The 24,314-nt window shown below is 50.6% G+C and overlaps 2 protein-coding genes across 6 annotated transcripts in view; one reads left to right on the top strand and one right to left on the bottom strand.

Moving 5' to 3' along the window:
- Positions 1-17,911, bottom strand: part of ATG4B (autophagy related 4B cysteine peptidase) — a 36,666-nt gene extending 18,755 nt beyond the window's left edge. For 2 of the 5 annotated variants that reach the window (XM_031007176.3, XM_031007177.3), the window contains exons 1-5: positions 17,367-17,911; positions 3,924-4,025; positions 3,705-3,776; positions 1,430-1,528; positions 403-504 (exon numbers count right to left, since the gene is read on the bottom strand). In XM_031007176.3, the coding sequence (XP_030863036.1) occupies positions 403-504; positions 1,430-1,528; positions 3,705-3,776; positions 3,924-4,025; positions 17,367-17,640 (649 nt within the window). In that variant the 5' untranslated portion in view covers positions 17,641-17,911. Of the gene's footprint in view, positions 1-402; positions 505-1,429; positions 1,529-3,704; positions 3,777-3,923; positions 4,026-16,920; positions 17,040-17,366 lie in introns of those variants that run through there. The other 3 variants (XR_008677575.2, XM_031007178.3, XM_055380011.1) reach the window with 3 other exon arrangements.
- Positions 17,912-17,937: 26 nt separating this feature from the next.
- Positions 17,938-24,314, top strand: part of THAP4 (THAP domain containing 4) — a 54,621-nt gene continuing 48,244 nt past the window's right edge. Inside the window, exons 1-2 of the mRNA XM_031007174.3 lie at positions 17,938-18,168; positions 21,047-22,209. Coding sequence (XP_030863034.3) covers positions 18,092-18,168; positions 21,047-22,209 — 1,240 coding nt within the window. The 5' untranslated portion in view covers positions 17,938-18,091. The remainder of the gene's footprint in view (positions 18,169-21,046; positions 22,210-24,314) is intronic.

The raw sequence follows: 24,314 nt of genomic DNA, 5'->3' as shown, positions 1-24,314 counted from the left end.
AGAAAAGGAGGGGAAATGAAGGGACCACTTCCTTCTATAAGTGAAAACACAGTGCTCAAAAGCTGGCCTTGCTTGCAAGAAAGGCCAGCTCTTCTTTACTCACTCCACTTCAATCTGAGCATTCAGATTCACTGATGGGGCGAGGCCAGTTTCCCCAGACTGTGCCGAGCACCAGGCACTGCAAGCCGCATGGACAGCAGGAAGGGCAAGGCCCAGGGTCTGGGCCTGGGTGGGACGGGGGTGATGTGACAGCAGCGCACAGATGGTCAGAGGTCGGTGTTTACAGGTTTACAGCCTCCTGCTCCACATCCCACGACATCAGAAAAGCTCTGAGGGGAAACCGACCACTCCACCCTCTCCAGACAGCCCGGGTGGGGCCTGGCACATTCTGCAGCCTCCCACCTATCTGGTGAATGGAGTAGTAACTGTCCTTCCTGTCGATGAATGCGTTGAGGACGCTGAAGTAGCTGTCTGGCTGCCTCTTCCTTTGCGTCCACCTCCAATCTATTGGAAAAAAAATTACAGGTCAGCTCTACCATAAATATGAGAAACAAGTTTTCACTTTCACACTAAAGATACAGATGGCATCCAAACCTTTTTCAGAATCTTTTTTTTTTTTCTTTTTTTTAAACAGAGTCTCACTCTCTCACCCAGGATGGAGTGCAATGGCGCGATCTCGGCTCACTGCAACCTCCACCTCCCGGGTTCAAGCGATTCTCCTGCCTCAGCCTCCCGAGTAGCTGGTACTACAGGCGCGTGCCACCAAGCCTAGCTAATTTTTGTATTTTTAGTAGAGATGGGGTTTCACCATGCTGGCCAGGATGGTCTCGATCTCCTGACCTCGTGACCCACCCACCTCGGCATCCCAAAGTGCTGGGATTACAGGCGTGAGCCACCACACCCAGCCCAGAATCTTTTAAAAGTAAAAACCCATGTTCTCCAGGATTTCAAATACATATACGCCAAGTTATCAAAACAAATCTGTACAGAAAACAGTTTCAGTAATTTAAAACATTTATTAGCATTCTTCTTCTTCTTCTTTTTTTTTTCAGATAGGGTCTAACTCTGTTGCAGAGGCTGGAGTGCAGTGGTGCGATCTCAGCTCACTGCAGCCTCCATCTCCTGGGTTCTAGCAATTCTCCATATCAGTCTCCCAAGTAGCTGGGACTACAGGCAGGAGCCACCACGCCTGGCTAATTTTTGTATTTTTTGTGAGACGGGGTCTCGCCATGTTGCCCATGCGGATTTATCAGCATTCTTTAAAGTCAGTTTTTTAAATCAAGAAAAACAAGTGGCTCATTACTCAAGAAACCCCCAAGTTCTACTTACTGTTTTACCTGTGGTCTGCTCTAAAGAGCCCTGACCCCACAGTCCCCTTTGCTTCCTGAGAACACCGTGGCCATGAGCCCTCCCCAGGGCTGTGACTCACCTCGGCCTAGGTGCCGGCACACCAGGGCTTGGGCAAAGATCATCTGTCCACACCGCAGCATGCAGCCCCAGCCTGTGTCCGAGGTGGGGCCTGTCCCCCCTGTCGTGGCAGACACAGAGAGAAGTGCTCATGGCCAGATGGCCCCACAGGCCAAAAGCCCACTGGCAGGAGGCAGCCGGTCAGTCCCACACCACAGGCACCGACTCCCTCCTCCATCAGCTCCACCTGGGGCAACACACACCTCTTAGGACTCAGTAACGCCAAGGGCCACATTTACTGGAGAGTGAAATGTCCCGACAACCTCCTCAAAATGGGCAAAACACACGAACAAGTCAGTCACGGAGCAAAAGGAATGTCTGACAAACATATGAAGACACTGACCCCCGTAAGTCATCCAGAAAATGCAAAGTTAAACAAAACAACGCATTTTCCAATTATCAGAAAGGCAGAAATTCAAACGCTTGATTACAACCAGTGCTGCTGAGAGCACAGGAAGGGCCGCAAGGGCAGCAACTCAGCCCTTCCAGCACAGGTGCCCGGGCCCTGCCCTCACGGCCACTCCCTGGGGCCCAGAAAGATGGACAACACGCACCATGGAACTGCGCGGCATGTGACAGGCACGTGGGAAACACTGCCAGCCCATAGCAGGGGTCCAGTGGAAGGCCACTGCACAGCTGTGACAACAGAGAGGGCCACCTGTGCAGCAGACAAGAGGCTGCTAGGTGGCTGCACACCAGGGTGAGAAGCAGAGATTCAGGGGTCAGACCACAAGGTTCGCCCTGTGCCCACCTCTGGGCTTCCGGCAGCTTCTCCATGCACTGGCAAGGACAATAAACCCTGTGTCTTGGGGTAGTGGTGGCCGTCACCCACCAACAACCCAATCAGCAGTGCCCATGGTCACCCTCGCTCCACTGCTGATTGCTCTACTGCTGATAAAAACGTATCTCAGAGCCAGGCGTGGTGGTGTGCACCTGTAGTCCCAGACACTCAGGAGGCTGAGGAGGGAGAACTGCTTGAGCCCAGGAGCTCAAGTCCAGCCTGGGCAACATAGCGAAACCCCATCTATTAAAAAAATGAAATTAATAATTTTAAAAAATTATCTCTGTGGGGCTAAGAAGGAAACACAGCACACTGCCCTTCAGAACTGCGACAGGGCTGCTTCATGTGCAGGCTCATCCCCAGCCTCTACCTCCTCCAAAAGGCCTCTGCCAAACCAGAAAGGCTTCGCTCCAGTCCTGTTCTCCTTCCCAGCACGTGGCAGGGTAGCTGTGAAGGAGATGGAGGCTGGGGACAAACCTGCATCCAAGGCCGCCAAGAGAGCAGGTTCAGCGCAGCTGCGAAACAAGCGGAAACTGTGGAATGAGCAACTATTCCCAGGGCACATCTGACAAGGTATGTCATTAAAATATATCATTACATATCAATATTCCCAGGGTACATCTCACAAGGTGTATCATTAAATATCAACCTAAGGAGACACTGTCGTATGTCCCTACGCGTCAGTGTTCTCCAATGTCCAGCCGTTGTGGCTATTTGACTTCCACCTCACTTCGGGATAAAGAATGAAACCACCCCTAGAAGAGGGACCAAACCCTGACCCGGCACTGAGGAAGCATGACGCCAGCCTGGCCCTCACCTCCGGCCTCAGTTCTCCGCTGGTGAGAGGCAAGGCTGAGAACCAGTCCCCATCTCCTTCCAGCTCCAGGGTATACAACAATGATGAATGGCTTTTAACAGAATGCACCTTAGTGTTACATAAAAACATGTCACATTCACCTGGCCCTTCAAATCTCCCCACAGGTTAAGTGTGGAAAATACTAAAAAAGATGAGGGCTACAGAGAATGGCTTCCAAACATTCTGGACCTAAGTAAGAAACACATTGTACAGCTGTGGCCCAGAACACACACTCAAACATGCAAACGAAAATGAAGATCCCTGAAGCGCCATGCTGCGTGACCGTGGCGGACACAAACTGCTTTCTATGCCATTCTGTCCTGCATTTAAAACAATGTTGGTCGTAACTCATGATACTGATTTCCAGCTCCAGTAATAAGCTGGGATTTGCAGTTGAAAACACACTGGCCTAGAGTCAGGCGCCGTGGATTCTAGCTTTGCCACTACTACACGTGAGGCCTCGGCCAATTCAGTTCAGCAGGATTGCTGTGAAGATTCAAATGACGTCAGTGGCATATTGAAGTCAAATCTACAAGCATAAGTTTTCCTCCTTCCTAAAAACATATTCTGTCCCGCGCTGTAATAAAACAGAGTACTTACCAATGGCTGGGAAGTTTTTCCTGTATGTAAACCAAAGTCTAGATGCCACATCAGACAGGAGCTCGTCCTTTTCTAGAGGTTGTTTAAAAGAAAAACACACACACAACGCCTTAAGTTTGCAAGTCACAAGTTATGGCAGAGTTAGCAGAGAACAGTGATCACAAAATGCTTCTGCAGGCCAAGCGGTCAGACCAGGGTGGGCTCCAGCATGGCCGATACCTGTGAAAATGCTGTATTTTCTACCCAGTATCCAAACGGGCTCTGAGGTCTCAGGAAAATCTTCAAACTCGGCAAACCGGAGAGTGTCGTAGGTCAGAGTAGCTGTTGAAACCAAAGATGCACAATCATCAGACACTTATAACTTCATAAACTAGTATCGAAAGAGGCCATTTACAGCATTTCTGTGCTGAAGAGAACAACTGTAAATTCTTGTAACAGCAGCACTCCCTCTCGTATCTCAGGCCTACCAAGACACCCACCATGGATGGAGTAAACTCTTGGGAAAGAGCAGGAGGCCCTGCTGGGCAGCTGCTCTGCTAAGGTATGGGGACAGGGAGGTGGGGCCAGCATGCTACTTCCTGAGCCTTTCATATTCTGAGCCACTGAGTCAGTGTCTAACAGCTGACACGAGGGTGAGAGGACAAGTTAGGGGCCAACCTGAGGGGTGAGAAAGCAAAAAAATAAAAACCCACCCGATTCAAGCACTTACTTTAGACTTAAAAAGTAAAGGACAAAAATAAAGTTAAACCACCTCCTTCATCCTTGTACGCAAGGGAAGCCAAGAAGACACAGGGCAAAGAGTCGTTTTCCATGGCCATCCTAAGGTTTACCAGATGTCACCATGGCAGTGTGTTCAGAGTCACTGTGATGAAGGCAGATGCTCCGGGGCAAGAAACACTGAGCTGCTGGGAAGACTGGGGCTCTGGTCTACCCCAATTTCCTGGTTAGGAGCAGGTGCTGGAGAAGCATGGGGTGCAACTCTCAGGTAGAAAGTTAACCCCTGGACACTCAGAGATCAAACTCTCTGCCAAGTCCCCAGAGGTACCTGGGTATAAAAAGCCTAGTGATCAAGGACTGAACCTGTTTTCATTTCAACAATGCTACCAGAAGAGCATGCCACCACTTCCATGGGGCAACACCCCACTTTCTAAGGAGGCAGCTGGCTGCAGAGCCATGGTGCTTACCTGCTGGGCTAATGATTAGCCCTGCATGCCATCTCACTGTTTTACTTCAATTAAGAAACTAGGCCAGGCACAGTGGCTCATGTCTGTGATCCCAGCACTCTGGGAGGCCGAGGTGGGCGGATCACCTGAGGCCAGGAGTTTGAGACCAGCCTGGTCAACATGGTGAAACTCCGTCTCTACTAAAAGTACAAAAATTAGCCAGGCGTGGTGGCGGGCGCCTGTAATCCCAGCTACTAGGGAGACTGAGACAAGAGAATCACTTGAACCCAGAAGGTGGAGGTTGCAGTGAGCTGAGATTGTGCCACTGCACTCCAGCCTGGGTGACAAGAGTGAAACTCCATCTCAAAAAAAAAGAAAAAGAAAAAAAGAAAATAAAAAGAAAAAAAAGAAAGAAAGAAACTAGAGAGGCCCAGGGTCTTCCTGTCCACAGAACTGTGGCTGAGGATACCCATGTCCCACAATGTTCCTGAAAAGAAGGCGCCAGCCAGCAGCAATGCACCAGCCCAAACACCCATGTGGCGAGATGCCCATTGCGTATTCTGGGGCGGCACCAGAGGCATCTCTCTCCAGCTGCTCTTCAGGGAACTGGGAACACACAATTCCCATCTGCTGCCTCTCCAGCTCTGATGGTGTCTGATCACTCATCCTTCACCAGCAACTTTACAGGAATCTTTTGAAAATCAATCACATATGAATCTCCCCCACATCTAAATTTACTTTTTGATAACAACCCCACACTTCGATAAGAATGACATATGCTAATCATAAAAAATTCTGAAGACTACAAAAATACACAAATCACGTGAAGCCTCGTTGCCCAGCAATGACTCTTTCCAGAAGTCTTTATGCACAGGTTCGTACGTGAAATCATACTATGCCTGTGGTTTCCTCAGCATTCTACATAAACACAGATCTCCACCTAAGCTGATACTAGAAAGCATCGTGTGTGAACTTCTGTGCTGTGCACAATCCCCCTGGGGAGGCAGGGGCAGTCAGAATTTAAAGCCTAGCTTGGGTACTGGTAAATTGTAGTTTCCTGGGCCACTCACTTAACTTCTAAGTGTGAATGTTCCCTCATCCATAAAATGGGATAATAACAGGACAGCCTCAGCATATGGGTGTGACGTTTCCATGAAACATTTCCAATGAGGCGCTGGCTGGCAGACAGAAGGGCTGCAATGTCCGCTCTGTCATTAACATCGAGGACTCAGAACCACAGGGTCAAAGGCACACAAATTTTACTATACCCAAAAGCCTTAATTGTATGCGCAGCTAATTCCCAAACACAGGGTTCAGAAGCACCTGCAAGCATCTCCCTCGGTGCAGGCAGAACTACCAAATCCACAATAGAGGGCCCTACAGGCACTGTTTAAAGGATTCTCAGCTGTGGGAGACCCAGGCCCCTCTCTGCCCTTTTCCTAGAGTAGTGCTGGGGCTTCCTGAGCAAGATGACAGGCGCTGTGGAGTGGCTGGGGCCAGATGAAGCAAGCTTTCCACAGCAGGGCTTTGTCCAAGAGCTCTGCTCCTTTCTTTTTTTTTTTTTTTTTTTTTTTTTGAGACAGGGTCTCATTTTGTCACCCAGGCTGGAGTACAGTGGTGTAATCACAGCTTACTACAGCCTCAAACTCCCAGGCTCAATCAATTCTCCGGTCTCAGCCTCCTGAGCAGCTGAGACTACAGGCATGTGCCACCACACCCAGCTAATTTTTGTATTTTTTGTAGAGATGAGGTCTAATCACGTTGTCAAGCTGGTCTCAAACTCCTAGGCTCAAGCAATCCACCTGCCTTAGCCTCCCGAAGGCTGGGATTACAGGCATGAGCCACTGCACCTGGCCCCCAAGAGCTCTGCTCTTACATATTTCACTTGTCCATGCTTTCAGAGACATTATCAACCAAACTGCTTGGTGACTGTGAATAAATAAAGTCCAAGCTTACATTCTCTCCTGCCTTTTTATATATATGTTACTTGTTTCTGCCCATGATTACAAAAACTGAATTGGGATGAATTAAGGTCCATGCCTTTTTTTTTTTCTTTTGTGATGGAGTCTCACTCTGTTGCCCAGGCTGAAGTGCAGTGGCATGATCTTGGCTCCCTGCAACCTCCGCCTTCCGGGTTCAAGCAATTCTCCTGCCTCATCCTCCCGAGTAGCTGGGATTACAGACATCTGCCACCACGCCCGGCTAATTTTTGTATTTTTAGTAGAGACAGGGTTTCACTGTGTTAGCCAGGCTGGTCTCGATCTCCTGACCTCAAGTGATCCACCCACCTCGGCCTCCCAAAGTGCTGGGATTACAGGCGTGAGCCACCGCATCCGGCCCACTCCTATCTTTTTAAAGAGCTGAAAAACATCATGATGTCCCTGCTACCTCTCTAAAGCCACTCCTGAATCTTCAGAAGTCCCTACCATTCTTTGACCTGTAGGCTTTATTCAATATATAGACTAAAATTCAGAAAACTTATTCTCAAGGAAAAAGGATGAAAACACCACCGGTCTAATTTCTTTTTTTTTTTTTTTGAGACGGAGTCTCGCTCTGTCGCCCACCAGGCTGGAGTGCAGTAGCGCGATCTCGGCTCACTGCAAGCTCCGCCTCCCGGCTCACGCCATTCTCCTGCCTCAGCCTCCTGAGTAGCTGGGACTACAAGCGCCCGCCACCACGCCCGGCTAATTTTTTGTATTTTTTTTAGTAGAGACAGGGTTTCACCGTGTTAGCCAGGATGGTCTCGATCTCCTGACCTCGTGATCCTCCCGCCTCGGCCTCCCAAAGTGCTGGGATTACAGGCGTGAGCCACTGCGCCTGGCCACCACCGGTCTAATTTCAACACTGCAAGACAATGATTCCATCTTGCTGTTGGAACATTCTTCTCATGTTTGAGACCGTTCCAAGGCACCAGCTTTGAACTAAAGATACACATATCTTTTATTTAAAGTACAGCAGAGCTAAATGAACACTGGCAAGTATCTCTTTGTAGACTACAGATGTTCCTTAATTAGGATGGGATTATGTCCAATAAACCCATTGTAAGTTAAAAATACTTAGGTCAAAAATGCACTGAGGCCAGGCACAGGGGCTCATGCCTGTAATCCCAGCACTTGGGGTGGCCAAGGTGGGTGGATCACCTGAGGTCAGGAGTTCGAGACCAGCCTGGTCAACATGGTGAAATCCCATCTCTATTAAAAACAGGAAAAGTTACTCGGGCATGGTGGCAGGTGCCTGCAATCCCAGCTACTCGGGAGGCTGAGGCAGGAGAATTGCTTAAACCCAGGAGGCGGAGGCTGCAGTGACCTGAGATCACGCCACTGCATCCCAGCCCAGGTGGGAGAGTGAAACTCTATCTCAAAAAAAAAAAAAAAAAAAGCATTGAATACACATAATCTACCTAACATCATAGCTTAGCCTAGCCTGCCTTAAATGTGCTCAGAACACTTACATTAGCCTACAGTTGGGCAAACTCAGCTGGCAACACAGTGCCCTGTAGAGCAGGGGTCATTCCCCCTCCTCATCATGTGGCTGACGAGGAGCTATCTGGCATCTCGAGAGTATCTGGAGGCATACTGCTAGCCCAGAAAAAGATCAAAATTCAAAACGTCAAGTATGGTTTCCATAGAATGCATACTGCTTTCACACTATCGTAAAGTCAAAAAATTGAAGTCAAACCATGGTAGTTTGGAGACCATCTGTACTTCAGAAGAATGTGGCGTATGTCATCAGGAAAAGGACCATATTGTTGAATCAGTAACAGTCTGCAGTAACAGAATCTGGAAGCTGAGAAACTTCTAGGATGTCTAGTTTCCCATATTAAAAATATAAATGGTAAAGGAATGAGAGAAGTATAGATAAGGAAGAAAAGGAAAAAGGCTCCCTCTGAAAGCAGGGTCACGAGGCCTGAGCGGCTGTGAAGTTGAGGGATTTTCATCACGGACGCAGTAAAATGCACAGCAGGTGTATTTCTTAGGTTTATTACCAAACTTTATAGGCAAGGAAGCCAACTTCAGAGTGAAGGGAATAAGAGGTGTTCCATTAAGTTCAAATACACCACCACACCTCCAGCTATAACTGTGAAAATTACGGGTGTGTGGCCTCAGATTGCTCACTGTATAAACCATCAAGGAGACCAGGAAACCCGAGGGGAGCAAATCCAAGGAGCAATCACGGTGCTTGGCAGTGAACAGGAGTGGCGCAGCCACGGCGAACATGACCCATGAGGTCCCTAAGGAGGGCTCCCACACCGTGCCCCAAGCTGCTCTGCTCCTCCGTCCAGAGAAACACACTCCGGCCCTCCCCCAGAATCCTGCCCTGTTGGGAGTGAGTCACACATTCCCCTAGGGCTAGTGGCGGACACTCTGAAAACACGATCCCTCGCTTCTCCCACCACATTGCACCCTCCTCTCGGTACTGTGGAGGACGCTGCAAGTGGGGAGTGTCCACACGTCACACCTGGAGCACGTTCCTGACAGCTGGAGCGCCAGCTGTGGAATCAGAAGTCTGAGCCCACCACTGAGCAGTCACGCAACCTTACAGGCTAGTGACCTTCTTGTTACTTGGTGTCCTCACTGTGAAACGGACAAGTCAAGGTGCAGGAAGAGCTCTAAACCGCACGGGAGCAGTAACCGCTCTTTCAGGGCCAGCCTTCTCAGATCACTGAAACGGGTGAGCAGTCACGACCCGGCATGGATGGGAGGTATTCTGTAAGCAGAGGTGCAGCACAGAGTACAAGGTCAACAGAGACCCAACCAAACATGAGTCTCTTTACTAACACTGAATCCAACATAACGTCCTTTCCTCCAACAGTGACTGCATTTAGAGAGCAAGAGCCTGCCCCCCGCCTCACGGGCTGGCTCCAAGGACCAGAGAGACCTGCAGCGATTCCTACAAAAGAGCCAATAAAGACTCTCAGACTCGCATCTCTTCAGTTATGAGGAGGTCTTCCCTGTACTCTAGGGGCCCCACACTGTCCCTCTCATGCTGGAGGACAGGAAGGAATGCCCTCGGCAGGCCCTCCGAGCAGAACTCACCCTCGCAGCTCCAGCTGAAGAAGAAGACACAATGAGGAGCCATGGACTGAGGCATCGGAACGGTACAGAGACCTCCCCGACCTTCCAGATCTTACTTTATAATGGAGGAAGATACCTTTTTTGGAATTAACACTTCTAATTTCTTTTTTTTTTTTTTGAGATGGAGCTTTGCTCGTCACCCAGGCTGGAGTGCAATGGCACGATCTCGGCTCACTGCAACCTCCGCCTCCCGGTTTCAAGCGATTCTCCTGCCTCAGCCTCCCGAGTAGCTGGGATTACAGGTGTGTGCCACCACGCCTGGCTAATTTTGTATTTTTAGTAGAGATGGGTTTCTCCCATGTTGGTCAGGCTGGTCTCGAACTCCTCATCTCAGATGATCCGCCCACATCAGCCTCCGAAAGTGCTGGGATTACAGGCATGAGCCACCGCAACCGGCCGACACTTCTGATTTCTACTGAGGTTTGGTTCTGGAGTCTGACAGCCTGCTCGATAGCTACAGGCAGACCGTGCCAGGCCAACACTTCTGATTCCTACTGAGGTTTGCTTCTGGAGTCTGAGTGCCTGCTCGATAGCTGATTTCTACTGAGTTTTGTTTCTGGAGTCTGAGAGCCTGGTCGATAGCTACAGGACAGACACAGGCCTGGACTTCTTCCAGCCTCAGTCTCCTCACCCATGAAATGGGGCACAGCCACCAGTTTTCCAAGTGGGGTGAGAACCCACAATGGGTGCAAAACTAATGCTCACAATCACTAACATCTGCAGATCGACCAACACGATGATTCCATTCCCAAACGTTCCTTCTGGCTCGTCACCCAAGGGTCTGGCTCTGTCACCCAAGCTGGAGTGCAGTGGTGTGATCTCAGCTCATTGCAACCTCCCCCTTCCGGCCTCAAGGGATCCTCCCACCTCAGCCTCCTGAGTAGCTGGGACTACAGGCATGCACCGTCATGCCTAATTTTTGTATTTTTTGTAGAGGTGGGGTTTCCCTATGTTAAGCAGGCTGGTCTCAAACTCCTGGGCTCCAGTGATCCACCCACCTCAGCCTCCCAAAGTGCTGGGACTACAAGTGTGAGCCACCACACTCGTTCCTTCACTGACTCTCAGATGAATGAGATCCACTTAGGCCTGAGGCCAGCTGCCTCAGCAATTCGCCATGGAGAGGTTCCCTTGTCTTATTTCATAGCCCCTGTCATAATTTCATCATCTTCACATGCCACATCATGTGATTTATAAGGTAATTCATGTAGCTCCTGATAGAAAAGGAGTCAAGCTTCGAAAAAAATATCCACTGGCCGGGCGCAGTGGCTCACACCTGTAATCCCAGCACTGTAGGAGGCCAAGGTGGGTGGATCACCTGAGGTCAAGGGTTCAAGACCAGCCTGGCCAACATGGCAAAACCCCGTTGCAGTGAGCCGAGATCACGCCACTGCACTCCAGCCTGGACGACAGAGGGGGGAAAAGAAAAATATATATACACACACACACACACACACACACACACGTATATATATATTTATACATATATGTATATATACGTACATATATGTTTATATATATATGTACATATATACATAAATATATAGACCCATCTCTAGACTTCCAGGTAATGATATTAATTTGAAATAAGATGACATGTAAGGCCAGGTGCCGTGGCTCATGCCTGTAATCCCAGCACTTTAAGAGGCCAAGATGGGAGGATCACTTGAGCCCAGGAGTTTGAGACCAGCCTGGGCAATACAGGGAGACCCTGTCTCTCTTAAAAAAAAAAAAAAAAAAAAAATTAGCTAGGCGTGGACATCTGTAGTCTTAGCTACTGAGGAATGTGAGGCAAGAAGATCACTTGAGCCCAGGAGGTCAAGGCTGCAATGAGCTGAGGCTGCAACACCATACTCCAGTCTGAGCGATGAAGTGAGACCCTGCCTCAAAAAAAGATGACACTCAGGAGGAACAAGATGAAGAAGTAGGTTGGGTGCGGTGGCTCACCTGTAATCCCAGCACTTTGGGAGGCCGAGGCGGGCAGATCACTTGAGGTCAGAAGTTCGAGAACAGCCTGGCCAACATGGTGAAACCCCATCTCTACTAAAAATATAAAAAAGTTAGCCAGGCATGGTGGTGCACACCTGTAATCCCAGCTACTCCGGAGGCTGAGGCAGGAGAATCTCTTGAACCCAGGAGGCGAAGGCTGCAGTGAGCTGAGATAGAGCCACTGCACTCCAGCCAGTCTGGGTGACAGTGAGACTCCGTCTTAAAAAAAAAAAAAAAAAAGACGGAGAGGTACTGTAGACCTTAAGAAAGAGTCCCCCTTAGAAGCAGTTCTCCCATTTGGTCGGCTGGATCCCAGACACTTGATTTTCCACGCCCTCTTCCCTGGGACTTCGGCGATCACAAGCAGAAGAAGGCAGATGGCATTTTAATAATATAGTAATTCCATCAGAAAAAACGTGACTTAGTATTACTAATCTGACAGGCAGAAATGTAGGGAATTGTACTCAATGAATTTAACCAACTTCTCTCCATTTAGTACCAATTACACTTCATTCAACCAGAGAGGACTACAAAAAAAAAAAAGAGTAAATTTAAGAGCTTACTGTAAACCACTTCATTTCGAAGAAACCTTCCTAAAACACTTAGAAGTTATTTTCCAAAAGATTTATATTTTATAAATTCAACAAAGGTTCTTCTTTTCCTTTAGAAAACTCTTAGGTTTAAGATAACAGTTTGCATATGATTACTACTTTTTTTTAAATCTCCAAGAGTTTACATGAGAATGCTAGTAGTTCAGTCCTGAATGAAAACAGAGAAAGAGAGAAAGGAACTCCAAATTTAGCTACATCAGAAAACTAGAAAACACTGTTTCAGTGCACACACTGGGCAGACTGCGCACATTAAAACCCACTCCCCAAGATCGCGCCCACCACACTCCAGCCTGGGAGACAGAGCAAGACTCCGTCTCAAGAAAAAAAAAAAAAAAACCACTCCCCAGCAGCCTCTGCATTCATTACATGTTATGCTAACATACTGGATTTATGTTAAACTCTACAAACTGAAAGCTTTGATAGTAGGGGAATGTGTAGGTTATTATTAATTCAAGTTCTGTTTTTTTTTTTTATTACCAACCACATGCCAGACACAAGTGATGCACTGGAAATGCAAGCACAAGACACCAGCTCTGTCCTCAAGGAATGGGCAGTGTGGCTATTTAAGTGCTGGCACCTGCCAGTCGTCTGAATGGGGAGCATGCTTTTAGGGACAGTGCTAGGGACTGGTGAACACAGCCACACTGTGGTCTGCCTGCCACCTCCTGGACCTCTCCACACCCGCAGAGGCCTTCGGCCTCTTTTCTTTCCCACCCACATTCACACCCTGGGTGACCTCATCTCATGTGACCTCCAGTCTATCTCCAGCCCAGGCTTATTCTTTTAGCTCCAAACCTGTAGACCCAAAAGCCCACTGGACATTGCTCTACAAGGATGTCTAACATCCACCTCACATTCAACACACATAAATCCAAACTCGCAACAGAAAGCTTCCCACCAGACAGGACCTCCCCAAGTCCTCCCCATCTGAGTTTCTTTTTTTTTTTTTTTTTTGAGACGAAGTCTCGCTCTGTCGCCCAGGCTGGAGTGCAGTGGCGCAGTCTTGGCTCACTGCAAGCTCTGCCTTCCGGGTTCACGCCATTCTCCTGCCTCAGCCTCCTGTGTAGCTGGGATCACAGGCGCCCGCCACCATGCCCGGCTAATTTTTTGTATTTTTAGTAGCGACGGGGTTTCACCGTGTTAGCCAGGATGGTCTCGATCTCCTGACCTTGTGATCCGCCCACCTCGGCCTCTCAAAGTGCTGGGATTACAGGCGTGAGCCACCACGCCCGCCCCCGCATCTGAGTTGCATAGCTCAGGCCATACACTTTGGGGCCATCTTTAACTCCTCCCTCTCTACCCATCCCTCTCCCAACTTCCAATCTACAAACAAATTCTATTGTCTCAACCTCCAAAACACATGCAGAAGTCAACCTCTTACCCACCCTGAGCTAATCCACTGGCATCTCCTTGCTGGCTTGTTCAACAGTCTCTTAGCTGGTCTCGTTGCCTCTGCCCTTGCCCCTCTGCAGTACATTCTCAAAAGAGATGACAGAGCAAGCCTGTTGAACACAGTCTATCATGTGACTCCTCCTCTAGAACGAAACCTTCCAAAGGGCTGCCATCCTGTTCAGAATAAACACTGAGTCCTCACTATGAGCTGCCATCATCCTGTTCAGAATAAACACCGAGTCCTCACTATGAGCTGCCATCCTGTTCAGAATAAACACCGAGTCCTCACTATGAGCTGGCAAGGCCCCACTACACTGAGCCTAAGTCACCTTTCTATCCTCAGCTCCTGCTTCTCCCACCGCCACCCGCTGCACCCGAGCCACACCAGGCTCTTGCTACCTGCCCTTCCTCCTACACTGCTTTAAGTCTTCCTCAAAACTTAAACCTTCAGAGTGAGACCCTTCCTGGCCATCCTGGCTACAATTCCAATCCTCCTCATCCTTGGCCCAAATCACCATCCCCCAGGAGCCACGCACTTCGCTGCTAATGCTGGTCTCATGTCTAGAACGTTAGCTACCCCAGGGCAATGGTTTTCATCTATGTTGTTACTTCTCTAGTCCTAGTGTCTAGAACAATGCCTAACACATATCTGACAGTCAGTAACAAACAGTGTATTGAATTAATGACTATCAGAACAGAAACTGTATTACACATGGTCAAGGAAGGCAGAATCTTCAAGAACTCTAGAGATCAGATGAGGGCAGATCATTAATCATCTCTGAAAGGAAATACAGCATCAAGTCAGAAGGAAAATTCCCCATGATATCCTACAAACATCATATACGTTTTTATCAGCATAAACAGAGACCTTTAAATGCAAACACCTTTTCTACTCTGATCCCACATGCAGCAGCATCCAGTGTCCTATTAAAGTATCATCATGTCAACACAGTTGTCAAGGGAAAATAAAAGATAAAAATAAAATATCGTCATGTAACAACATAACTGTTCTCCCAACTTGAACATGATGATTTTCACATTTTAGGTCATATGATCGACACTGAACCGTGTTTTTCACCTTAGCCAAGTCTCTCATATGATACTCCAGCCTCAAGGTATCAAAATGATAGAGGCAGGAGGCAGACAAATCCTAGGCAGAGAGGGGTGGGTCACCAGTGAAACCCAACCTTCAAGCCACAGTTTAAAGCCTGAAAGCCAAGCGACGAGTCTCGGATAAATCCACAGACTGGATTGCGAACCTCTCTTCCTGTTTGGTGTGCTTTCCTCTAATTAATCCCCACCCTTCACCTATTTTACATATACCTACTCTTCTCTAATTGGTTTATTACACTGTTGTGCCCACCTTTGAGTAGTAACTTTGTTTTAGCCTTTTTTGCATACTCACAAACAAATCAGCACACACTCCCCATTCTGAGCCTATAAAAGCCCTGGACCCAGCCACACCAAGGGAGACCACCCGACTTTGGGTGGAAGACCACCCTTGAGTCCCCTCTCTGCTGAGGGGTGTTTCATCACTCAATAAAACTATTCTCCACCCTCCTCACCCTTCGATTGTCAGTGTTAAGTGTAGTCTCATTCTTCTCGGACGTGGGACAAGAACTAGGGACCCAATGAATGCAAGTACAAAGAAGGCTGTAACACTGTGGCCCTGGGCCCTCTGCCGGCAAAGGGCAGCCACCCCACGTGACACCCCACGTGAGAGGAGGCAGCAAAGGGAAGCAGCGGGGGACGGAGCCAGCCCCAGAGCTATAGCCTGGAGCAGGGCAATGGGAGTAACAGGGCTGCTGACACTCTGCAACACACCCTCTTGGGCTTCAGGGTTGCAAGCACCCCTGCTTGGGCGCCACTACCTTCCCCTTGTCTGGACACCAGAATCCACTGTCCCTTTGTCTGGACGCTGGAGTCCGCCGTGGGAGTTGCTTGCCACATGTCTAGCTGTAAGCTCTGCAGAGCCCACTCTGGTGCCTGCGCTTGAAACAGCTGGCGGGACCCGGCACACACTCACCCACACACCCACTCCCGCCAGGGGCTGAGCATACAGTCATGGTGGCCATGGTATCCGTGCCATAGTGCAAACCAGGTGCCCACCGGTGGACCAAGCAGATAGGGCATCTCCTGCGGCGAGCCTGGACCCAAGCAAGGCCTGGGCAGGGGCCTCGCCAGCCGGAGGTCTCTGGCTGGCAGAGTGGCTGAGAAAAATCCTGCATCACAAACAATAACACCTAAAAAAATATAATACAACAGTTGTAAAATAGTAAACAACAAATAGTACACAGCTGCAAATAGTTCAACCGTGAATGACGGTTATTCTAAAAAACAAACTTCACAAGATATACACCTGGTCAACATGCTCCTTAGGGAGTCAGGGCTCCTGTTTCCTCCAGCCACCTACCACATTTAAGTGGTGAGCTGCTACAAATCATTTTAATAAATATTGGCAATACACATTACAGTTTTCCAACTCAGATCTTAATAAATTTATGTTGTAGCTACCAGAAAAATAAAAAGTAAAAACAATCCCATTCAGAATGACAGAATTAAACCAGATGAAAATCTTTCTTTACAGATGGGGGATACTCGATAAAAGGCAGATCAGTTCCCACAAAGAATGAATGAGCTAAAACTTCTGTGTAAAAATATTTATAGGGCTACTGGGCAAGCGATGGGTTTGGCACTGACTTAAAATATCTTGCTAGCAAAAATGGAGCGGAAGCATGAAAGGATAGGAAAAAAAACCAACACTCCCTATACACACACACACACACACACACACACACACACACACTCCTTCTCTTTCTCTCTCTCTTAGAACCCCAAGAAACTAAGACCCGATAATACAAATTCACTGTTTCTCTTTCTCGTCACGGAAAAGCAGCTTGGAGAATCTACTGGTTACTAAACTGAAAACAAAAACAAAAAAGATGCGTATACTGTGATGAACACGTCACGTTTCTCTCCTCCAACCTACCAATAACTTCATAAAAGTTAAAGAGTTTCCATCCCTTCACGCTCAGCTGCGGAAAGGCTACGCTTTCGCCCGCCGCTCGCGTCCCCGGCCCGGACCGCGGCCGCCCCGTTCGCTGCCGCGCCTCTCCCCGCCCGGCAGGCTCCGCCGCCCTCCACGGCCGACCTGGCGCAAGGGCCTGTGCAGCCACAACCTCCGGAGCGCTCCGGACGGGACCGGAAAAGCAGGAGAAGCTCCAGCGCAACCGACGGCGGGTTCCGCGGCGCAGGGCGCCGCCGTACCCCTCCCGCTCCCACCGCCCCGCGCTCCCGCAGCGCCCGCCGCCCCGGCCCAGCCTGGCCCGCACCGGCGTGCCCCGAAGCGAGTCGCGGCAGCCCGACCCGAGCAGGGGAGGCCAATGATAAGGCGAGCACCTCCTGCGGAAAGACCGACCCCCGGCAACTCCTCACCTGCGTCCATCTTCCCAGTCCGGCCGCCGACTGACCCGAGCGGCGTCGCTCCGACGGGCCAGCAACGCGACGCGGCGACGGGACGCCGCGGGGGCCAATCGGGGTGCCGGCGCAGGGGGCGAAGACCATACGGCGCGCGAGCGGAAATACGCGGGAGCCGCCATTTTGGCGTACGGCCGGGCCGACGCGAGCCCCGGGGCGCCCTGCGGGCGGCATGGGGTCGTGTCGTGGGACGACGGCTGGTTCTGCTGTCCGACGGGACACTGTGTGCCATGGGTGGCGCTTCCTCCTCTTAGAGGACCCAGGAGCAGTTGTCGAGGCGGCAGACGCGAGCTCTGTCCCCGTCCGAGCAGCCATCTTGCGGTACGGACGTGCTCGGCGCGCCCATGTCGCCGTACGGACTTGCTCCGCCGGGGCGACTCCCCCGCCCGTCTGCCCGCCTGCCGACGGACGCTGCGAGGGGTCTGCGGCGCCCCGCTGGTCCGAAGACGCCCGAACCCGCGGCTGGCGAGGACGCGGGCGGGGGCGGGGGCGGGGGCGGGGGCGGGGGCGGGGGCGGGCCCGCTGCTGGCGCCTGCGCCTCCATCTTGCCGTACGGCGCGGACGCCGCGGGCCGGCCCACGTCCCGAGCCGTGTCGCCGCCGCGCTCCCTCCCTCGGGGCGGTCCGCGGGCGGGCGGGCGGCTAGGGCCGGGGCCTGGCTGCGCGGCTGGGCCAAGGCCCGCGATGGTGATCTGCTGTGCGGCCGTGAACTGCTCCAACCGGCAGGGAAAGGGCGAGAAGCGCGCCGTCTCCTTCCACAGGTACGCGGGTCCCGGGCCGCCACGCCCCCGCCCCGACCCGGCCCTGCGGGGAAACTGAGGCCCCGCGGCCGGCCCGAACGCGGGGGGCGGGGGCGCCGGGCCTCAGCGGCCGGGGCGCGGGGGAGCGGGCGTGGGCGCTGTGTGACCTTGGCCCGGCCGCCGTCTCTGGGCCGGGCGCCTCGGGCAGCGCAGCCGCCCCCACCCCGGCCGCCTGGGTCCGCCCTGCGCGCGATCGATCCGGCCGGCGCCGCGGTTTCAGAAGCCGCACGCTCTGGAAGCGCAGGTCCTGGGCCGATTGTCCTGCTCGGCCGCGACTGCTGACTCTCTGGACCGCGCGGGCGGTCGGCCTGGATGTCTGCAAGCAGGAGCGACCGGGCAGACGCGACCTGCGCCTCCCTAGCTGACAGCCCCCGAGAGGGCTTTCCGGGACTGGGCCCCCGAGCCCAGGACGCGGGTACGCGCGGAGAGTCTACGGGACGGCCGGCTGGGGATGGCCGGCTGGGGACGGCATCCTCCTGCGCTCCCTTAGAGCCTGGCCCGGGGCTCTCGGCCGCTTCCCACGTGGGCCCCCGCGGCAGGGCCCAAACCCCTCTAAGGCCTTGTGAGTTCAGCCTATTTCAGTGAGATTTCTGCGGATTACACGCGGGAGGCACCAGAACCGCGAACAGACTTTAAAAACCACTTTGCAGATGTTTCTGTTTTATGTTGCATGGTGTTATTTAAGTTTTAAAGACGGGAATGGCACGTGTTATTTATAGGGTTATTGAAAGTTCACAGTAGTTTGCTGTAAGTCTTAAATCGTTACAATGTATTATAAGAATTAGTAACATTAGATTATTTCACAAGTCAGCCAGCGCACTTTCTTGACAATTTCCTTCAGAGCTTGTGTCCTAGAAGGTTTGTTATTGTTTTTTGAAAACGAGGCAACGTGTTGCAACGGTCTAACATGGTATGGGAGGAAAGGACATCGGAATTGGGGGGTGGGGGGCGTACCTTTGCAGTTGGCCTCACAGTGTTCAGAAAGGAGGTTAGAAGGTCCTGTTGCTTAGAACGGCCCAGTCCATCCTGTTAGGATTTGTCCTGGTCCACACTGGCCTCAGGTGGAGCAAATAGCAGTTAGAACTGACCACCCTGTCCCTTATGTGCACATTAGGGCCTGGTTTTTTTTCTTTTTTTTCTCTTTTTTTTTGAGACGGAGTCTCCCTCTGTCGCCCAGGCTGGAGTGCATTGGTGCGATCTCGGCTCACTGCAACCTCCGCTCCTGGGTTCAAGCTATTCTCCTGCTTCAGCCTCCCAAGTAGCTGGGATTACAGGCAAGCGCCACCACGCCTGTCTAATTTTTTTGTATTTTTAGTAGAGACAGGGTTTCACCATATTGGCCAGGCTGGTCTCGAACTCTGGCCTCAAAGTCCTGACCTCAAGTGATCCACCCGCCTCGGCCTCCCAAAGTGCTGGGATTACAGGCATAAGCCACCCCGCCTGGCCCAGGCCTATTTTCTTAAACACAGAGTTTGCCTTAATGAAGAAATGGTTATGAAGGATCTTTATTAGGTAATAAAGAAATGACTAAACATCCTATTCAGTATGTTCCTGTGCTGGTTGCTTTTTTCTCACAATTTTTAAATTATGGTATAATGCATGTAACATGAAATTTACCATCCTAACTTTTTTTGGAGACAGAATCCCACTCTGTCACCCAGGCTGGAGTGCAATGGTATGACCGTAGCTCACTGCAGCCTCAGCCTCCTGGACCCAAGTGGTCCTCCCATCTCAGCCTCCAGAGTAGCTGGGATCACAGGCATGAGCTACGGCTCCCAGCCTTTCCTACCGCTTTTTCAGTGTACAATTCATGGCAACAAATACGTTCACATTGTTGTGCAGCTGTCACTACCATCCATCTCCAGAATTATTTTTATTTTGTAAAGCAGAATCTCTGGACTCATTAAACATTAATACCCCAGTCCTCCTCTCCCTAGGCTCTGGGAACCCGCATTCTCCTGTCTCTATGAATTTGATTACTCTGAGTACCTCATGTAAGTGGTATCATGCAGTGTTTGTTTTTTTGCAACTGCCCTATTTCGTTCAGTATAATGTTCTCAAGGTTCATCTGAGTTGGTTGATTTTTTTTGAGGGGAGAAGACTGGGTTTCACTCTGTTCCCCAGGATGGGGAGCAGTGGTGCAGTCTTAGCTCACTGTAACTTCGAATTTCTGGGCTCAAAGAACCCTCAAGCCTCAGACTCCCGAGTAACTGGAACTGCAGGCGAGCACCATTGTGCCCTGTCCCTGGGCTGGTTGACTTTTAAAAGGAGCATTTTTACTCCTGGAGGTGGGCATGCAACAGGAACACAGAACTGTAGCTCTGGAGTATTCTGGAGGTCTCCAGATTCTCAGCTGCTTGCGCACAGCCAGGGCTGCCTCCGTGCAGTCCTGACCTCTCACGCCCTAGTCTCTGTGGATGCTGGCCCTGGTTTTGGTACCCAGAGTCCTACCTTCCAGGCAAGTTGGGAGGGTTGGTTAGCAGTCAGCTTCTAGGAGCTATTTCCTGCTGTCCTGAGGCCATCCTGGCACTGTCTGTCAGCATCCTGTGTCCCCATAGGGCATTTACCACAGCCTGGGGAGCAGTTGGTTACCTTCTTTCCCATCCGCCCTACAGACTATAAGCTCTGTATGGGTAGACAACAGGTCTTTCAGATTTCTACTCCAGTAATAACTGCAGGTAGAAGATGTTCCTTAAATCTTTTTGAAGTATTTTTTTAAGTGGATGAAGTCAATACGGCTTAGGGTGCGTGCAAAAATACTTGTTTTGCTTTTACAGTTGATTATTTTAAGGGGAGACATTTAATTATTTCTAATTACTTTTTGTCATTTGTCCTGTAGGTTCCCCCTAAAGGACTCAAAACGTCTAATCCAATGGTTAAAAGCTGTTCAGAGGGATAACTGGACTCCCACTAAGTATTCATTTCTCTGTAGTGAGCATTTCACCAAAGACAGCTTCTCCAAGAGGCTGGAGGACCAGCATCGCCTGCTGAAGCCCACGGCCGTGCCATCCATCTTCCACCTGACCGAGAAGAAGAGGGGGGCTGGAGGCCATGGCCGCACCCGGAGAAAAGATGCCAGCAAGGCCACAGGGGGTGTGAGGGGACACTCGAGTGCCGCCACCGGCAGAGGAGCTGCAGGTTGGTCACCGTCCTCGAGTGGAAACCCGATGGCCAAGCCAGAGTCCCGCAGGTTGAAGCGAGCTGCTCTGCAAGGTGAAGCCACACCCAGGGCGGCCCAGGAGGCCGCCAGCCAGGAGCAGGCCCAGCAAGCTCTGGAACGAACTCCAGGAGATGGACTGGCCACCATGGTGGCAGGCAGTCAGGGAAAAGCAGAAGCGTCTGCCACAGATGCTAGCGATGAGAGCGCCACTTCCTCCATCGAAGGGGGCGTGGCAGATAAGAGTGGCATTTCTATGGATGACTTTACGCCGCCAGGATCTGGGGCGTGCAAATTTATCGGCTCACTTCATTCGTACAGTTTCTCCTCCAAGCACACCCGAGAAAGGCCATCTGTCCCCCGAGAGCCCATTGACCGCAAGAGGCCGAAGAAAGATGTGGAACCAAGCTGCAGTGGGAGCAGCCTGGGACCCGACAAGGGCCTGGCCCAGAGCCCTCCCAGCTCATCACTTACCGCGACACCGCAGAAGCCTTCCCAGAGCCCCTCTGCCCCTCCTGCCGACGTCACCCCGAAGCCAGCCACGGAAGCCGTGCAGAGCGAGCACAGCGACGCCAGCCCCATGTCCATCAACGAGGTCATCCTGTCGGCATCAGGGGCCTGCAAGCTCATCGACTCACTGCACTCCTACTGCTTCTCCTCCCGGCAGAACAAGAGCCAGGTGTGCTGCCTGCGGGAGCAGGTGGAGAAGAAGAACGGCGAGCTGAAGAGCCTGCGGCAGAGGGTCAGCCGCTCCGACAGCCAGGTGCGGAAGCTACAGGAGAAGCTGGATGAGCTGAGGAGAGTGAGCATCCCCTATCCGAGTGGCCTGCTGTCGCCCAGCCGCGGTCAGTACCGGAGCCTCGCGTACCCATGTTCCCTTCCCGTTAGGAGGGGTTTCTCTGCAAGGTGGCCAACGTCCCCTGAGCATTTCTGGGAGGTGTCACAAGCTCCCTGCGCTCTCAGGAGGAAGCTCTGGTCGTAGCCATACCTTGTGGATGAGGGAACCCAGGTTAGAAAGCAGGCCTCACTGCACCTGGTCCCACAAGAGGCATCTGTGTGTGTAGGGATGTAGGCCGTGAAGGAGGCAGGCAGCACGCGTCAGCCAGGAGCGCCTGAACGCCTCCGTGGAGAGTGCACAGGGAAAGATAACTTCTGTTTCATACCTTATGCAACAGAAATTCCAGATGAGTTAGGAGCTAGATGGAAAATAAGAGAGTAAACTCTCAGAAAAAGCAAATATCAGAAACTGTTAAAATCATGAGGAGGTTCTTTCTGTTCACGTTTTAAGGAATATCCTTGAAGTTAAATCATCATGAACATTAATAATTATTTTAACATCTATTCAATTAAAACATCTATTGAGGCTGGACTCGGTGGCTCACACCTGTAATCCCAGTACTTTGGGAGGCTAAGGTGGGCAGATCACTTGAGGTCAGGAGTTCGAGACCACCCTGGCCAATATGGTGAAACATACAAAAACATACTACTAAAACATACAAAAACTAGCTGCTCATGGTGGTGCACGCTTGTAATCCCAGTTATTGGGGAGGCTGGGGCAGGTGGATCGCTTGAACCTGGGAGGCAGAGGTTGCTGTGAGACAGGATTGCACCACTTCACTCTGGCCTGGGTGACAGAATAAGACTCTGTCTCAAAAAAAAAAAAAAAAAAAAAAGACACACATCTATTGAAACACATTCTCAGCTGGGCATGGTGGCACACTCCTGTAATGCCAGCTACTCAGGAGGCTGAAGCAGGAGAATAGCTTGAACCTGGGAGGCAGAGGTTGCAGTGAGCTGAGATGGCACTACTGCACTACTCTTTGTCAGCCTGCATGACAAAGAGCACAACTCTGTCTCAAAAGAGAAAAAAAAAAAAAGAAATACAATACATTCTCTTGCAAAAATTAAAACTGCAGAAATAGACTAAGAAGTGGTAAAAAAATTATTGTTTCTCACCCACCTCCCAAGTTCTATTTCTTGTTGTTATTAAAAATTTGGTGTGTAAGCCAGGCACAGTAGCTCTTGCCTGTAATCTCAGCACTTCGGGAGGCCGAAGAGGGAAGGTTACTTGAGTCCAGAAGTTCAAACCAGCCTGGGCAACATAGGGAGACCCCATCTCTATAAATAATTTAAAAATTAGCCGAGTACCATGGTACACGCCTGTGGTCCCAACTACTTGGGAGACTGAGGCAGAAGGATAGCTTGAGCCTGGGAGGTCGAGGCTGTAGTGAGCTGTGATCGCACCACTGTACTCCAGCCTAGGTGACAGTGAGACCCTGTCTCAAAAAACAAAATTTCCTGTGTAATCTTCGTATGTATATTAGCTCTATTTCTGTTTTTTCCCGTATTTTACTGTTAAGTACTTCTTAAAATTGGTTTCTAGATGTTTACATATGGCGGATGGTTTCCTTTGCCTGTCGTGTGCATAGGAAAACCATATTCCTACCACATTGTTGATTTCATCTGGATCAATGGTTGTCAATAAGTATATGATAGTGGGACAAGATTTTCAGGACCTCCTGGATCCTCAGGGTAACAGCTATTAGCACAACCGAAAACAAAGCCCATCCGACATGTTTTCCAGATGTGTCCTGGGGAGGAACAGTGCCACTGAGTACTGCTGACCTAGATTTTCAGATCAAATCTAGATTTTCGGATTCTCGGGTTGAAATTGTATACTGTTTTTCTCTTGGAATTTTGTTTTATTTTTTGAGACGGCATCTCACTCTGTTGCCGAGGCTGGAGTGCAGTGGTGAGATCTCAGCTAACTGCAACCTCTGCCTCCCGGGTTCAAGCAATTCTCCAACCTCTGCCTCCTGGGTTCAAGCAATTCTCCAACCTCTGCCTCCTGGGTTCAAGCAATTCTCCTACCTCAGCCTCCCAAGTAGCTAGGATTACAGGCCCCTATCACCACACCCGGCTAATTCTTACATTTTTTAGTAGAGATGAT

Source organism: Gorilla gorilla, chromosome 11 (genome assembly GCF_029281585.2).
Source record: "Gorilla gorilla gorilla isolate KB3781 chromosome 11, NHGRI_mGorGor1-v2.1_pri, whole genome shotgun sequence".
Taxonomy (NCBI): Eukaryota; Metazoa; Chordata; class Mammalia; order Primates; family Hominidae; genus Gorilla; species Gorilla gorilla.
This window is presented reverse-complemented; position numbering and strand designations above follow the sequence as displayed.